This window comes from Leptonychotes weddellii, chromosome 12 (assembly GCF_054177405.1).
Source record: "Leptonychotes weddellii isolate Sample4059 chromosome 12, ASM5417740v2, whole genome shotgun sequence".
Classification (NCBI taxonomy): Eukaryota; Metazoa; Chordata; class Mammalia; order Carnivora; family Phocidae; genus Leptonychotes; species Leptonychotes weddellii.
The window spans coordinates 10,083,141-10,101,026 of record NC_138380.1 but is presented as its reverse complement, the minus strand read 5'-3'; the positions used below and the strand labels follow the sequence as shown (position 1 = coordinate 10,101,026).

General features: G+C 43.3%; 1 protein-coding gene across 3 annotated transcripts in view; it reads right to left on the bottom strand.

Moving 5' to 3' along the window:
• LOC102743453 (TRPM8 channel-associated factor 1) overlaps positions 1–17,356 on the bottom strand; it is a 36,209-nt gene extending 18,853 nt beyond the window's left edge. For 2 of the 3 annotated variants that reach the window (XM_081799952.1, XM_081799950.1), the window contains exons 1-2: positions 17,216–17,356; positions 7,743–8,376 (exon numbers count right to left, since the gene is read on the bottom strand). In XM_081799952.1, coding sequence (XP_081656078.1) covers positions 7,743–8,362 — 620 coding nt within the window. In that variant the 5' untranslated portion in view covers positions 8,363–8,376; positions 17,216–17,356. Of the gene's footprint in view, positions 1–7,742; positions 8,377–15,024; positions 15,182–17,215 lie in introns of those variants that run through there. The other variant, XM_081799951.1, reaches the window with a different exon arrangement.
• Positions 17,357–17,886: the final 530 nt, after the last annotated feature.

Here is a 17,886-nt window from a genome sequence, read left to right as displayed (position 1 = left end):
AAGCAATTAGACAAATCCAAACTGAGGGGCATTCCACAAAACAACTGGGCTAGATGCTTCAAAAACACTAAGGTCCTGAAAGATAAGAAAAGCTGGCAAATGTTTTGGTTGGATCCTATATTTTTTAAAAAAATCTAAAAAAGGCATTGTTGAGCAATTGCAGACATCTGAACATGGACATTAAATAATAGTATTGTATCAATGGCACATTTTTTGAGATCATTGTATTATGGTTATGCTGGAAAAAGCCCTTGTTTTTAGGAGATACATGCTGAAGTATTTAGATGTGAAGTGTTACTTTGTCTATATCTTACTCTCAAATGGTTAGGCAAAATAATTATTCCTATGTGTTTACATAGTATATGTGAGAAAATCTAACCACTGAGGTATCTAGGTGAAGGGTGTGGTCATCATTACATTATTCTTGCAACGCTCCCATAAATGTGAAAAATTTTAAATAAAGATCTGGGGAAAAAAATGAAAGAGAACTGCAGGAAGAATAGAAAAATGTGTAATTTCTAAACAGTGAAAAGAGAAAAAGAAACTCAACCAATGGAGCAAAAGGCAGAAAGGGAAAATTTTAGTATATGTGCTGCTGAAGCGAGCACTGGAAAGGGAAAATTTTAAAAGAAACAACAAGAAAGTATAACAGAAAATATCGAGTACAATGATAGCAACTAGAGCATCAATTTTCTCGATTATATAAATGGATTATTTCCCTTGTAAATGGCAGAGGCTCTCTGTTAGGTTAAAAAATCAGATTTATAGTAAGGGACAAATCTTTTGGAAAAGATACAGAAAGACAGAGTAAAAGGATCAACAAAGAAGCAAAACAAAACAAAAAAAATAGGAATAGCTATTACCGTATTAGACAAAATAGAGTTCAAGGTGAAAAATACTAGTTGCAAGAAGGGATATGCTAGACTGACAAAACATACACACCATGAAAAAATTCATGAGTTTTTAGGATACCAAAATATAGCTTTGAAATATGGAAAATAAGAACCAATTCAGTTCTAAAATCACAGTGGGAGTACAGAACAATTGTTTTAGAACTCTCTTTTAGATCAAGTATATAAAAATTAAGTAATTTATGGAAAATATGAATAATCCAGTTGATCTAAAGGGTAAGTTTAGACATACGTACATAACAGAATTTACAGAATGCTCTCAAAAAACGATACTGTTACTGATATTTTGCTAGGTCAGAAAAAATAATGCTATTGAAAGTATGTGATAACAGCATTGTGGTTATATTTAAAGATCAGACCTTAATCTTTTAGAGATACACTATTTTATGGATGGCATGATGCACTGTCAGGGACTTGCTCAAAACAAACTGGAAGAGGGAGGGAAAGGGCAGGTGATGAGTTGAGACCAGTTAGCAGGAGTTGGTAATTGTGGCACCTGGGTGATGGGTACATGTTTGTTCACCGTTCTGATTTCTATTTCTGTATATGTTTGAAGATTTCCAAAGTAAGTTTCTAAAAGGAAACTGACAAGTATTTAAAACGAATAGGTATATATCGAGCCTGTGTAGGTTTTAGTGAAAGGATATTCGTTATATCTTTATGTATAGGAGAAAAATTAGAAAATAACTTTATTGTGTACTAATAGGTGAATGGTTAAGTAACTTATGGAACAATCCAACTGTGGAATGCTATACAGCTATTCTGAAAGATGATGTACGTTTATCAGGTGCACATGGAAAAATGTTCAAGATACATTAAGTGAAAAATCAAGTTGCAGATCTCTCTCTCTCTCTGTTTCTCTTTCTTCTTCCCCAGGTCTACCACCCCCTCCCCCGTATGTACACACACACACACACACACACACACACATGCACACGGAAGAAAAGTCAGAAAAGATAGAGTCCAAACTCTGGGGAAAAGAACGAATTAGTTGGGGCAGAGGGAGAAGTGGAGATGAAGATCTTTTACTTTTTACTTTGCATACTTCTGGATTATTTCAGTTATTTTTCAACAAGCATGTATTTTGAAACTGAAGAGAGGAAAATGTTCATAAAAAGAGAAAGAGATCTGAATTGTGATTTAGCAATTAACTCTTCTAAAGTGCCCTGTCTTCCCACTTGGATTCGTTCTCTAAAACATCTTGTTTATTTTTTGAGAACCAACTAATGCAATTGTAGTCTACATAACTAAGCATGAAGTGAGAATGGTGGAGTAGGAGTTAGGTCCTATGTTTACCCCCACCACGCCTGGCCATGATCCTGACATAAAATTCCATAGTTAGCATTCTGAAAATTCCTAACATGTAACAAGCAATGACCTCCAGCGATTTGTGGATCCTTGTTATAAATAAGCTTATAATTAATATCCACTCAGATTTTTTGTTTTCCAAACTGCTTGGCAAGTAATAGTTATGATTATCTCCCATAAACTGACAGTTTTCTTTCTTCATTTCAGCTAATTTCAAGTAGATTACTCAATTTTCAAAATTCTGAAATTTTAATGATCTGGAATTCAAAGACTTTTTTGTGTGTAATATCCTTTCATGATCTTTCAAAATGAAGGGAATATAAATCGTTATCAGTGTGTAATGTTTGTCAATTCAGGTTTCACAAGGGTGTTTTCAAGTCAAGGAATTTGGAGCATGCAGACACTTCAGGGTATGACCATTTGTACAACATTCTTTTCAATGCATCTCTGATGACTTTGACTTTATATGGGGATCACTGTAGACTGAAAACCATTCTCAATGGCCTACAGCCTAAAGGAGGACAAGGATGTTCTACTCCAGCACTTTCTATTCAGAGGGAAAAAGAGGTAGAAGGATATGCCAAGGTCACGCTGCATTTACTGGCAGTAAGATCCCGGGGTTCCAGTGAAACTCAATATCACAGCCCCTTCCTACAACAGTTGTTCGGTTTTTGTAATTCCTTCCAGGTCTTGTTACTGGAGATGTTTATGTGCTTTTAATTCTCAGGTCTTTGGAAATCATTTTCTTGGCATAAGAAATAATGCCTGGGATATAGAATATAATCCATAAATGCTGGCTATATAAATGGATGAATGAACAACAGAGTTGGAACTCTTTAATAGAAGCCTGAGGTTTGGATAAAAATGAGACAAGGGACTTCTATCCCAAAGAAGAACTACGCAAACTATTCTGGTTGATTCTCCTAAAACCTCCTTAAGATTGATCATCTAATGATGCATTTTATCTGCATCACATCTCTTATTGGTGGAGCCAGTTCAATCTCTAGTACCTGTTTTATTAAATGTATAAATGTTAAATTTATAAAATGTGGCAGTTGATCATGATGATGCTGTCTCAGTTTGGTGGAGGAAGTAGGTAAAAACATGAGTTAAAATGCCAATACTTCATACAACTGGGACAATGTACATGATCTGGAGTAAGGCACCATAATGATGGATGCTAGGTCAGTTTCACTGGTTGGGAATAATATTCATGACATCATACTCATATATCATAGTGTGGAGGCTGGATGTGAAAATAATTAAAGTGTTTTAGGTATTTGAGCGTGTTTCTTAATTCACTGAATCCTCACAACCATCCTGAAAGGCAGCTATTATTAATCCCACTTCAGAGATGAGGCTTGAGAGGGTGACTATGACACCAGGTTATAGAGCGTGCACCAGACAGAGCTTGGGAACTTACTGAAGTCTTCCTTCTCTAAAATCTGGGCCTTTTCCAGGTTATATGAATCCTGAGTCCTGCAGTGAGACTGTGAGTAGTTTATGACAATGGACACAGTGTTTTGTCAAATGAAATACTTAATAGAAGGTGAGTCTCCTTCTGCACGTAAAGTACACCACCACTGGCCTCAGAACTAGAGGCACAGTAGAGACACTGAGGATGAAGATGATAAGAGGAGAAATTGCTCAGGGAACAGACTACAGGTGGCTTGGTCTTACAGAGGGCATGGAGATAGCATTCTTTTTTTTTTTTTTTAAGATTTTATTTATTTATTTGACACAGAGAGAGACAGCGAGAGAGGGAACACAAGCAGAGAGAGTGGGAGAGGGAGAAGCAGGCTTCCCGCCGAGCAGGGAGCCCGACGTGGGGCTCGATCCCAGGACCCTGGGATCATGACCTGAGCCGAAGGCAGACGCTTAACGACTGAGCCACCCAGGCACCCGGAGACTAGCATTCTAAATGCAGATGATGATGCTTTCCAGGCAGGAAGGGAGGGCAGTGACTAGGAGGCTCATGTCCTGACACCTGTGGGTATTCTCACCAGGCTAAAAGTAGATCATCTGGTTTTATTGCTTAGGGATTTGTTTTTCTGATCATAAAGTAGATGTCCTCTGATAAAAATTTGATTCATCTTGATAAGACCTGCCACAGTTTACTCTTAGAAGGGCGAGAGGATCCCAAGATCTTACTTAGAATTTAGTAAGAAATATGCAAGTAATAAGATTAAAGTTATCTTAATTCACATTCCCATGTTTAAATGAGGGCTTAAAAATAAATAAATCCTTTGAGTAACTAAATCCATAGGGGTTTTCAATCTGAACTTTGCTGAGCATGTGATGGAAATAATCTTCCTTCTCAAATTCTAATAGAAGCATCCTGGTGTCTTGCATTGTCTAATGTTTCTAAAACATTTTGCAGATATTCTGTATAGTACTACCAATCACAACAAGAGTGGAGAAAGATCCAAATGCTCAACAGCAGACAAATGATTAAATAAATGAGGTATTCTCATGAAGTGAATCAAATATAACTTTGAAGATTATATAGAATGAAAAATATTTGTGAGTGGAATTCAAAATAGTATGTATACTAAGATGATAACTATGTAAAATTATGGATGAGTGGGGAAAATAATATGCAAAGATGAAAAGAGTTGTGTTGTAGGTTTATGACCTATTACTTTTTAAAGTGAACATTTAAAAATATAGGAGATATTGAAAAATATTGAAAAAGTGGCTTAAAAGAGTATCCCATGAAGAAGATTCATAATTCCAATGTACTGGCAATTGGCAATACATACACACATAGAAATATTTATATGTGTATCAGAGATGTTAAAAAGGTAAGTGAATCATTTGGAGAGTTAAATTTGGTTTTCTGTTTATGTCATAAAAGTATTTATGCATTGACAGATGTGGAAGGTCTTTAATGTGACTTGTGAATTATTTTTCTTGTCTTTTAATGTTCTTACATGTGAAGTGAGGTAATGAAATATATACCTTATTAATAAAATTTGGTAGAAAGTTTGGAAAATAAAAGTTAAAAAGTAAAAATCATCTACCATTATTCCATGACCCAGAGTTCTACCCATTACTGATATTTTGACCTTTTCCTTCTATAATATTTTCTACACATAGCTATATTTTTTGAACAAAAGTGGGAACATAATGAAAAACAGGTTAGTATCCTACTTTATTTCATTTAATAATACCCCCTAAAAGATTTTCTCCATGCCCTTAATTATTCTTGGAAACATAGTTTTAATGGTTGGTAAATCTATAATTTATTTAGCCATACTACTCTTCCCTATTACAAATAATGCTGAATTGCATATCCTTGTACATGAATCTGATTATATCTGATTCTTTTTTAAAGTCCTATTAAAAGACATATTAGGGGCGCCTGGGTGGCTCAATTGGTTAAGCGACAGCCTTCGGCTCAGGTCATGATCCTGGAGTCCTGGGATCGAGTCCCACGTCGGGCTCCCTGCTTCTCCTTCTGCCCTTCCCCCCTCTCATGCTCTCTCTCTCTCTAATAAATAAATAAAAAAAATCTTTAAAAAAAAAGACATATTAAAGGTTTATTAAGGCCTAATTCACATAAAATAAAATTCACTTGATTTAGGTTTATAATTAATGGATTTTGATATACCATTTGGTAACACCACAACATCAGGTGGGAGAAGATCACTTAATGTCTACCTTTCAGCATTGGCTACGTGAGAGTGAATTTTTTTTTTTAAGATTTTATTTATTCATTTGAGAGAGACAGAAAGAGAGAGCACAAGCTAGGGGGAAGGGCAGAGGGGGAGGGAGAAGCAGGCTCCCCGCTGAGCAAGGAGCTGGTGCAGGGCTGGATCCCCGGACCCTGGGATCATGACCTGAGCCAAAGGCAGGCACTTAACCGACTGAGCCACCCAGGCGCCCCTGTGAGAGTGAATACTAAGTAAACTATGGGGTGAGGAGGAGAGGGTTTTTTGTTTTTCTCTACCAAATCTCAACCCATACTAATCTCAACCCATGCATTTAATCAGTATTTCACATCTTTCTTTCTCTCTCTCTCTCTCTCATACCCACACACACACACACCCTCTTGTGCCTTTTACTTTCTCCTCCATACTTCTGTCAGCCAGTCAGCTCAGGAAAATCCCTACTGTCATCTTCAATCCATCCACAAGTTAAAAAATGACCCACCTAACATATGAGCAAAGCTATGCTATACCTACCTGCAAAAGCAAGCGTTGTGACACAGTCTTACCTAGTAAATAACCAATACTGATAACCCACAATCTCCACAACAGAGTCTGCATACTTCCCTTATTAACTCTGATTTGTTTCTCAAGCATTAATCTTCAAGTTGATTTTACATGTGCGCATACACATATATCAGTACACACACACACACACACGTACAGCCTAACCCCCTCAACCCCACAAGCTGAGAATCATTGATGATGAGAGATGAGTAGGCAAGCCAAAGAAAAAAGAGGTACGGTTTTGGTAGAGAAAAACATCTGTGAAGGCAAGTAAGGGGGATTAGGTTGTTTAGAAACAGAATTATGGTCAAGTCTTACCTCCCTATTCCTTAGGATGAAAATCATTGGTAAGCTGAAAATTTGATCAGTTTGGTCAGTCATTATGCCTCAGAACGACTGTGTCTTTCCTCATGGCACATGTGGGGTTTTGTTACAAATGTTCCATGCCAAGAAGAGGCCATGGCCCATGCCCTATGTGTCCGTACTAACCGTCGTATGGCTTCCTCATCCAATCCTACTTTACTCTGCTCCTGCCAGTCAGAAATCCCAGTGCTCTCTACTCCAAAGATGCTTCGAGTTTTAATGTACAACAGGGTGTGGCCTGGTACGCTTCTTATACTCCTGGGACTACTCCAGCCTCTAATCTCCCCCATTCACCCATCCAATCACCAGCCAACAAATGTTTCCTGAGCACCTACTAACCTGCTCTACGCTCAGCACTATATGAGATGCTGGAGCACAGTGTGAACAGAACAGACTGGGCAGTGCTCTTAAAGAACTTCCATGTAGCCTGTCTCTGCACCCATCGCCTGCCTCCCTTGTTCTTCAACATCAGGTGTTTTGCCTGCAGACATAAAATCCTCCCCTAACTCCTAGATTTAGCACAAACAACTCATGCTATCTTTTCTTCTAGATCACCTTCTGAATCGTCTAGTTCTTACTTCCATCCCAGTCCCATCTGGCTGGACATTTCAAAGCCTTTCCCACAGCTCTTTAGACTTTGTCTTATGGGGTCCCTCATGTCTGTTTTCCATTTCCTCACATTTAGCTAGACACCAGGGAAATAATGGTCACTAAGAAGTTTTCTCTGCTCAAAGAGCTAAGTGGTCTGGTCTGGGGAGGCAGTAGCAATGGGGACCTTGATTGGTTTAGGGTGATCTGTTTGATAGAGGGTAAATCTGCTGGATTTAGGGTGAATCTATGCCTAAGTGCCAAGTTCTCTTCTGTTAGCCTGGGAGCAACCGAAAGACAAGAACCATGTCTTTTTTAACATGGGACCAAATCCCCACTGGGGTAATGCACTCACCTAACTAAGACTGGAATCTTGGGCATCTTCTTGGAGACTTTGAAGAAACTTGTGTCCCCTTTGTTGTCGGTGAAGTACACGCCGGCCACACTGGTCACGAGGTTGCCAGGGAACGTGAAAAGCACCCTTTCATCATCGCCCTGGTTAGCCCAGTCCCAGGCCTGGCCTCCAATAAGCAAACCCCCTCCACGTTTCATAAACTTGACCAACTTTTCCGTCATGGTTTCATTGTAGGCATCAATGCAGTAAACCCCCAGGGAGTCTTTCACTTCTGGCTCAATCTTCGCCTCCACCCCAGAACCCTCAAGGATTTTGGCCAGGGGTCCCAGGGATGGGTGTACACCAATGGGAGCCCCTGGGGAAGAACAGAGCCAACCTACTGCATTGAGGAGAAAGGGAGCGAGCTGGGCTTCTACCAAGTAGTCCTCATGGGACACCACCACCAGGCGGCCTCGGCCATAGGAGGAGGCAGCAATGAGGACCTGGCCCATGTCATTCACCATCACTGGGAAGGAGGCCTCTCCAATTAGAAGCAGTTCACATGGGATGGCATCTTCGGGGACATCCCAGCTTGTCACTCCATTCATAAGGGCCTCAAAGGCAGCAGAGGGAGTCGCCATGGCTGGATTGACTTCTGTAAAGAGGAAAGCAAAGACTCAGTTTGGCGAAGAATAGATAAACAAATAAATAAAGGAGCCAAACAGTTCACTCCTCCCCTAGCAGGGACAGTTCTTCCCACGACGCAGATGAGACAGACTGAATTGACTCAGGGACTCACCAGGGGTGTCAAGGTATCCAACCCAGGAGACCCCATCACACCCTTCCCGGTCCTCCTAAATTCTTGTGGCCAAACCAAAAGAGCTTGACACTTTTCCATTGCAGAAGGAAGCAAACCTTCGAAGTGGAGAATGTGGGCAGAATAGTGCCCCCAAAGAGATATCTGTAAGTCCTAACTCCCAGTACCTGTGAATGTGACCTTATTTGGAAATAGGGTCCTTGTAGTACAATCAAGTTAAGATGAGGTCATGCTGGATTTGAGCGAGCCCTAATTTAATGACTGGTGTCTTTTAAGAAACATCTGGATGCAGACACAGACACACAGGGGAGAATGCTAAGAGAAACTGGAGCGATGCATCTATACGCCAAGGGAGGCTAGAGGTTGCTGGTGAGCACCAGAAGCTCTGGAAGAGGCATAGGACAGATTTTCCTTCAGAACTTCCAGAAAGAATCACCTTGCTAACACCTGGACTTCAAAATTCTATGCCCCCAGGCCTGTGAGAGAACATATTTCTGCTGTTTTAGGTCACCCAGTTTGTGGTGATGTGGTACAACAGCCACCAGAAAACTAATCCAGTGGTGCCGCATGCTGCCCCCTGCCCCACTCAGCTCCCACACTGATCTTATTAATCCCAGCTTGGGGATCCCAGAATTTCAGTCTGGAAAGTCTGGGTCCTCAGAGAAGCTTCTTTGGTTGCAGTCATAGGCTGGGGAAGTGGAAAGCATAAGTCCTCTGTGGCTTGAATCCAGGTCCCAGACAACCAGGAACTATGGCAGATTCTTACTTGTACCTGGACACAGTGGAGAAAGGTGTGTATGTCTGTGGATGCGTACTCACACAAACCCTCTGCTTCTTCACCATGAGCTCCCTGCTTAGGATGCTTGACGTCTGACCACTATATACACTTTACTGAAGCAGTTGCCCCAAGAGCAGCTGTGTTTTCATAATCAGGACATCCAGGGGTTGGCATTCTCACTGCCCACTCGGTGGCACCAGCCAATGCTGCTCCCCTGGTCCCTGAGGCTCTCACCGCAGGTAATGTTATGGCCAGAGCCAACCTCATCATCTTCAACCTGCTGACCCGTTCACTTTCTATCCTTCCCTCACCTCTTCTGAAAATGCAGATGTTCCTTATGTTTTTATCTTTGGTCCTTAACATCTTTCTGTTTCCCTTGTCAGAGAATATGCTCACTCTCAAGGTAATATGGCAAAGCAGTTACAAGCTCAGGCCCTGGAGTTAGGCTATCTGGACCTGAATCTTAGCTCTGTTTGCTTACTAACTGTGAGATGGGGCGACACATCTCAGACTTGACTTCCTCATTCATTAAGTAGGGACAAGAGTGTCTAGCATATAAGGTTGTCCCAAGGATTAAAGGAAATAACAAGTTAGATGTCTTTCAGTTACTTATTATATATATGTGTATATGTGTTTATTTATATGTATGTTTACTTATAATTATTTGGTTAAGAGTAAGCTATTTAACTTGCAAATGTGCATAAGAGAGAATTGTTATTTTTTAAAAAGATTTATTTATTTTAGAGAGACTGAGTGAGCGAGTGGGGGAGGGGTAGAGGGAGAGAATCCTCAAGCAGACTCCCAGCTGAGTGTGAAGCCTAATGTGGGGTTCGATCCCATGACCCATGAGATCATGACCTAGGGCCAAAATCAAGAGCTACCCAGGCGCCCCATAGAGAATTCTTAGAAAGTGAACAAAAACCAAACCTAATGTCAGATTTTATAAAAACTGAACTAAGCATTTAATGATTCTGATTTTATAGTTTTCACATTTTGGAGCCAATGCTAACACTAATATTAATTATTATTACATTTAGTTCTCAAGTGTTTCCACGGGCCCCTGAGAAAGTCCCGGGCACAGGCACTGTGCCTTCCGCAGGCACAGATGAAAAGGCCCTGGTTCTGAGGTAACGAATAAACTCAAGATCCTCCTGAAAGAGCAGACTCTACCATCTGCAGGGGTCCCTAAAATTAAGAAGTCTTAAATTTAGTCTTTTCCCTCAAAACTAGCTCCTCTTAGGCACATTACATGGGCTCAATGTCACTAGCTGCTAAGGAGGGTGACATTTACCTCAGAGAATCTTTGAGATGCTAGAATCAGCAGGCAGCTGGTTCACAAGAGCTTGTCCTTTCCCTGCTCTTCCTGGTGTCCACAAATAGCCAGGACAGCAAACCGCAAAGAGTCACAGTTGTGCCCCTTCTCCCTCCTGTCTGCTATCCAGCTGGTCACAGTCCTGTCAATGTCATCGTTCAAGGTTTCCAACCATAGTGCCAGGAACCTAGTTCAGATGCTCAGTAATTCATTCCTCGACTAAACTGACCCAGTTTCTGAGTCACCAGGGTCTGTTCTTCTAAAAGCCACTGATAGCATTATTTCCCAGAAGAGAACCCCCTCCCAGAGCTTTGCTTTTTCCCACATGGTTAAATCTGACACCTTCATCCTGGGGTTTGAGGTCTCCAGGGCTGGCTGCTCCTTACAGTTTCTAGCCACCTAACCTCTCTGCAGCTTCCAGAACACTTGGCATCCCTGGACATGCCCTGCTTTCATTTTAGAGTCTCTTTCCATTCTTTTCCCTTCCTGTTCCCTCTCCCACCTCTTTCTATCTGTTGAAATCCTACCCTTCTAAGAGAAGATATTCACAGAAGAGGAAATTTAAATGGCCAAGTAGTCTATGCAAATACTCTCAATCTCACTAGTCAAGGCAACTGAAAATAGAATGCATGATGTTGCCCACAAGATTGTCAAAAAGGAAGAAGGCAAAGGAGGAGGAGAAGGTGAAGAAGATGAAGGCAGATAATAATGCCCAATGTCCAAAAGGCTAGGAGGACATGACCACAATGTGCTGGAAGGGCTGAGAAGCTGAGAGCAATCTGACGGTGGCAGCTCCGTTTCAGAGGTGAGCCTATCCTCAGACCAGCAATCCCTCTTCTGATGACCTTTCTTACAGAAACAAGAGCAGCAGTATTAAAGATATAATATGTACAAGGATGCTCACTGCCATACAGAACTACAAATGGAGACAGATAAATGCAAACCTAGAAATGGAGAGAGATAAATGACAGGGAATGTTTTCCAGAACCATCTATGACTTCTGTGGATGCAGCTCTCTAACCCAAAGCCACACCTATCCCATTTCTGCATGCTACCCCACCTCACAGCCTGGTATTACAACATAAGACCCTGGGGCATGGCCCCCAGCCAGCCGTGGATGCACACCCCCTAAAGAGCTGCCCATCAGACCCCTTCTCTCTGGGCCCTGGTCACCGCCAGGGCTGGTACTCCAGAAACACTCAGAGCAGAGAACTCACGTTTTTGTCTCCCTAGCTGTATTTCAAGCTAGTTCATCGGAGAACAGTCTGTGGAGAAGTGACAAAGGGATGGGCAGGTGGCCTGGAGATTTGAAAAGTAGGGGACCAGAACGAAGAGGGCTTTTCCTGTGGAGTTGCCTCCTCTTACCTGCTGGGGTTTGGTAGGGAACACTCAGGCTCCCCTCTGATCGGCCAGTTTCCCCTGTCCTGCACCACGAGTGGGACTGGGATAGAGCCTCAGCCTGATACCCACGCTGTGTGTGTGGCAAGCCAACGTCTGAGAGGGAGAGTGTTTGGATAAAGGATGATAATCTATATTATAGAATATCATGTCGCTATTACAAAGAATGAGTTAAATCTGTTTTGCATATGTAGAAAACCCTAGATATACTTTAAGTGGAAACCTCAAATCACTGTAATATATAGCACACAAACCCATTTTTGTAGGGATGAAGATAATAACAGTAGTACTAGTAATTTTAGTAGGAGTAATCACAACACACTGCTTTCCAGGTTCCAAGCATTATTATGTTTCTTTCATAAAGTATTTAATCCTGACAACAAACCTGTGAGGTATGTACGATCACTATCCATTTTATAGGTAGGCAACAACAAACAAAACAAAAAATGTGATGGCCAGAGAATGTGTTACTTGCTCAAGTCACACAAGTGTGAGTGGTGGATCCAGGATTCAAACCCAGGGAATCTTGTACTGAGTCCACATTCTTAAGTACCAGAAATATATAAGCCTGGTTAAGGACCAGGATTTTCTATACAAGAGAAAAATCTATGGGGGCCACATTTTAACATGCCAACATTAACTGCATTAGGGAGGGAAGAGGTGAACAGTATTCCTTCTCCCTATACAAGTCTTCATCCTTTGAATTGTATGTATTACCGTTACAGTTAAAAGTAACACAGGTAATATAACTTCAAACAAGCAAGTAAACACACATTAAATGCTTGGGTATATATATTACTGGATTGCTTACCTGATCATATCTCACCTAAAATGTATTTTTTCATCTCCCAATCGGCTGAGCATTTACCTACTAAAAAAATCTGATTCCCTCCTCTATGAGGTTCTTTGAATTTTGCAGCTGGTTCTGTTCCCACTTTAACCAGCTATATCCATGACTCCAACACCTGACTTTTAAACCGAAAACTGCCTGTTTATGCCTGTTTATGCTCTCCTAGCTTGAGGACTGCAGAGGGACACAGGCTGGGTGGGGGCAGGGTGGGGGAATCCCTTTTATTTCTCTCCCTAAGTTCTTCATCCTTGGTTCTCCTTCTGTGGCTTCTGCTTTCTCTCCTCTGGGCCAACTCGGCCCTCTTTCAGCTTGCTGGAACCCCAGGCACCTCTAAAGCAGGCTCAACCTGTAACTCAGGCAGAGAGCTTTACGAGTCCCCTACCCCTACCACAGAGGCCCCATGCAACCTAAATGGGGCTTCCCTTTAAGAGATGTATTTGGAAGGGAAGGAGGGTAGCAGGCCTGTCTTGGATACTGCACCATATCCTGCATTATAGTTTGATTTCAGATCCAAGTAGGGTAAGTGTCTGAGATCAGGGCTATGTGGGTTCTTTGGATTCTCCAGGAGAATGAAGAGGTGCTCCGTGGGTGGATAACGGGAGTGATGGATGGTGTCAAGGGCAGACCGAGATCACTTCTTCGGCAAACAGCTCCCCTGGCCTTGACAAATGATTAATAGCACAGACATTCAGTCCTATGGGTCTTCTCTTCTTCCTGCCATTTTCTTCCATGAACCCCTTGTTTCTTTTTCCTTATACATCCAATACCCTGTCCAATGTCCATCAACTTCTACTAAGCTAGAATTGGGGTGGGTTCACCCTTCTTTTGTATTCTGTCCTACATATTCCCAGATCAATTTTATTTATTTTTCATTGAAAAATGGTTTAATATATTTAAAAAGAATATGAAATACATGTATTAGAACGTTAATTTTAAAAATTAAACAGATTCCTATATACCTACTACCCAGCTTAAAAAACAGACCATTACCATTATTTTTAAAGGCCTTCTTGTCCTCTCTAATACTTCCCCCATTCCCAAAAAAGTAAGCACGATTTAAAATGCTGCTTTTCTATTCCCCTATTCCTATCTTACTACACTCCCTTCTCAATTCCTGAGTTCCCCAGGGGCTCTCTTTCTCTCACTCATATTTGCTCATTTCTCTGACGAGGAAACTCCCAAGAGAACAGCATCACAGGGAGCACAAGCCCGGGGGTGTTGACCAGCCTGCCTCCCAGAGCACAGCGTTCTGTGAAACAGACAACGGGGGACACAGGTCGTTCTTAAATTTGAGGGGCTGTCCGTACTGAGTTCTGGTGCGGAATCCTCTCGGTTCCTCCCCAGGCCCTCACCCCAGCCAGACTTGTACACAGGCCCAGAGCCAGTCCGCGAAGAGCTTGTTGGTGACGTCCGAGGAGGAATGGAGAGGGGCTGGGGGGCGGGAGAGAGGGCAATAGGGGGAAGGAAGGGAGCTGAGCAGAAAAGCTCTGCCTGGCAGGGAATGCTCCAGAACTGTTGGCACGGTTTGCGTGAGGTAGGGGTACACAGACCACTGGCGCCTCTTGCACTTAAACTACCCCCCCCCACACCCACACACACAGACACCGGTCCCCTGGGGGCTAGTGAGAGTGGGTAAGGGAACTCAGTCCCAGAGCCGGTGTTTGCAAAGATCAAAGGGCAGTAGGACAGAAGTGATGCTCTGTCACCAGCCACCTGTGTGACCCTGGGCAAGCCCTGCCTCGTCCCTGGTCTGGGGCATTCTCATCCGACGAAGCTGCGGAGGAGATGCTGTTCTCCCGTCGGGCCTGTGCGTATCTCGACCACACAAAGCACGCAAACACAAACATCAGATGTCAGAACCCGGAGAGGGGCAGCAATGCGGCAGCGGCGACGCGGAGCCCAGAGCAGAGAAAAATCAGCAACAGAGGCTAGGACACAATCAGCGAGGGACCTGTCCCAGATCCGGGGGCCCCTCCCGCAGGTCCCGCAGGTCCCGCAGGTCCCGCAGATTCCGCAGGTCCGCCCGCGCCCCCTCGGGCCCCCTCGGGCCCCCTCGGCCTCCGGCACCGCCCTCCCCCAGAGCCAGGCCGAGTTCCTCGCCAGCCGCCCCTTCTCCTGCCTGCGGGGCTTCGGCAGGGGGCCACTCACCGGATCGCGGCGGCAGCCGGACGGCGGCAGGGCTGGGTGCAGAGGGGACGCACGGTGCGGCGGGGAAGGGGCTTCCCTGCAGGCAGCGCCGCGGCGGGCGGGCGAGCGAGCTGGTAGCGGGGAGGAGGCGCAGCCGGGATGGAGAGGGGGGAGGAGGGGTTCCCGAAGAGTCTCCTCCTCCCCACTTCCTCCCGGGCGCGAGAGCGAGCCCGAGGGGCGGCGCTTGGCAGGGGACAGCGCTTCTTTGTGTCGCCGGCCCTGCTGGCTCGGCACTGCGGTGGCCCCCATCCTGGCAGAGTGGACGGCCGTTCTATTAGAGACATAAACTTCTCTGACTATTCGTTACTAAGGGAAAGGCTGAATAAATGATAGGACACCTTCGGTGCGATATTATTCAATTCTTAGGAAGGTCTTAGATCTCCATTTGGTTGGGGGGATGTACTTGACATACTGCGGAGGGGGGATAAAAATTGTACAAAACTGTTAGCTGTGCTTTCATTTTTATAATTAAAAAAAATAGCCCTTTACGTATTTGTACTATGATGGGAGAAGGGAAGACTACATCTCTACCTGTTAATATTGTTTGACCTGAGGAAGAGCGGAGGGCAACTTTTATATAGCTCTGCATTGTTTGCATTATCTATGTTTTCTTTTGTAAGTTATGAATATATTATATTTCAAACGGACAATAGGTAGCTAGAGTCTACCTTTCTATGTACATTTCAGTTCCTATTTCTTTCTTGAAGTCTTTTCTGATCACCAGTTGACAGCTGTCCTCCCTTCTGTGAACTGTGAGTTCTACTTTGTCCAGTGACTTCACCGTCCTCAGGAGCTAGTTCTAGCATGTGAAATGCAGTTAAAAACTCAAGACTGTCACCAGATGTCCCGGATTCAGATCTCAGTGCTACAATCTACAGACTGACCTCAGTTTTACTTGTACAATAGGAATGATAAAATTAGTACCTATATTACAGATTTATTGTAAGGCTGAAATTAAGTGAGTGAATACTTGTAAAGTTATTAGATCAATGACTGGCATGCAGTAAGACTGTACCAGTGCCTGTTAAATAAAATAAATATTCAGGCTGCCCTAAGATTCAATACTTCATGTTCCAGGAAAATGCATACCTTTTAATATACCGACTAGAGTTTTGGTCCAAATCCAAGTCATATTTCCTTTCCCGAGTCCCCTTCAACCTCCTTTTCCTCTTTCCTTTCTTCTTTAAATCTTTCCCCAAATTGAATCATATAATTAATAGCCAATAAGGGATATGGGTAGGTGAGCTCAGTGGCATAAAACACAGAAGGAACGCCAGGAACAGAAATCAAGAAAACCTCAATTCAGGATCCTGCCCAGTGGAGGACCACCTGAGCGACAGTGAGCACGTCCTTTATCCCCGACAGGGCTCAAGTTTCTGAGCTAATAAACAAGGAGGGCTGGAGACTTGCTTGCTAAGTCCCTTTCCAGTCTGAAATGACAAGACTAATAGCACCGCAAGGCAAAGCCCCCAAGTACTGAGTTGCATGGAAAAATTTAAAATGCAAAACAAAAACGCACATATTGTTTACATAAAAATAAATAATAAAAGGACAAAAATATACGTGAGAAGGATAGACCCTAACTTACATCTGAGGATGGACATGAGATTTCATGGGGAAAAGATTTTAACTGTCAGGTTTTGTTTCTTAGAAAGGAGGAGACACACACACATATACACACACGGGGGGAGGGGGGAGACACACATCCACATCCACGGGGTGGGGGGCGGGGAGAGCAAGTGCGCTGAAGCAAAGGTAATAAAATGTCCGCATCTGATAATTCTGTTATATTATTTTCTGTACGTATCTGCAGCTTCGAAACATTTCATCATGAGAAGTGTTGTAATAGGGCGGAAATTCCTGGAGAAGAATGAAGCACGAAAGAAATAAGAGCCAGAGTGGTAGAAAAAAGCAGAACCAGACACAGAGATGGAGAGATCGCAGGGAGTCCCCTTTGGAAGACATCTGCCTCCTTAGGCCCAAGCGGTCTCAGGCCCAGACCCTGACTACCTTCGCAGCCCCGCAGGCGCCCCCTCCCCCGCGCTCCCCCGGACTCTGGCCGGGTCGCTCCTTCTCCCACCCCAGCCGCGCGAGCTTGGTCGGTGCGCCGGGGCCTGCTCCGGTTCCAGAACCATCTTTGGACGATACTCACCCGTTATCCAGCAATTTTCACACCGGGCTAACCGGAGGGGTAAGGGACTGATCTGCAGAGACGTGACAAGGAGACAGGGCAGTCAGCCTGCAGATTCGGTAATTGGCGGAGGTGGCGGCGGGAGGCGTGCAGCGGGGAGATGGCCTGCAGTGCAGAGGGCGAGGGGGGGTACCACCCGGGAGCTGATTGGCGGCTGCGGCGGGGGGGGCGGAGCCTGGCTGGCCGCCCCCAGACCTCAGAGGCCCTGCTTTGTGTTGAGACGATGCAGCCCCAAATCCTGGACGGAGTCCCGGCACGGCTCCGAGTGCGACAGGGCGATTGGTTAAAAAACAAATCCGTAAGACTTTACCAAGGGAGGGATTGATAAATATAGATTTGTATATAAAACGATACATAACTATTTACAAGGAAGAGTTAAATATACATATATGTGCCAGGAGTTAGGCTGTATCTATATTAATATTTTTAATGAACGTTTAACATGGTATTAAAAATAGAGCTTGCATTTTTGTAGGAAAAACTTTTTAAATATTTATATATGCTTATATAAACACAAATTATATGGAAAACATACATCAAACAATTAGAATCAGTTACTTCAGACAGTTAACAGATTACTTTTAAGTATGTTTTCTTCATACACCTCGTTAACATTTCGGTAGAAATATATA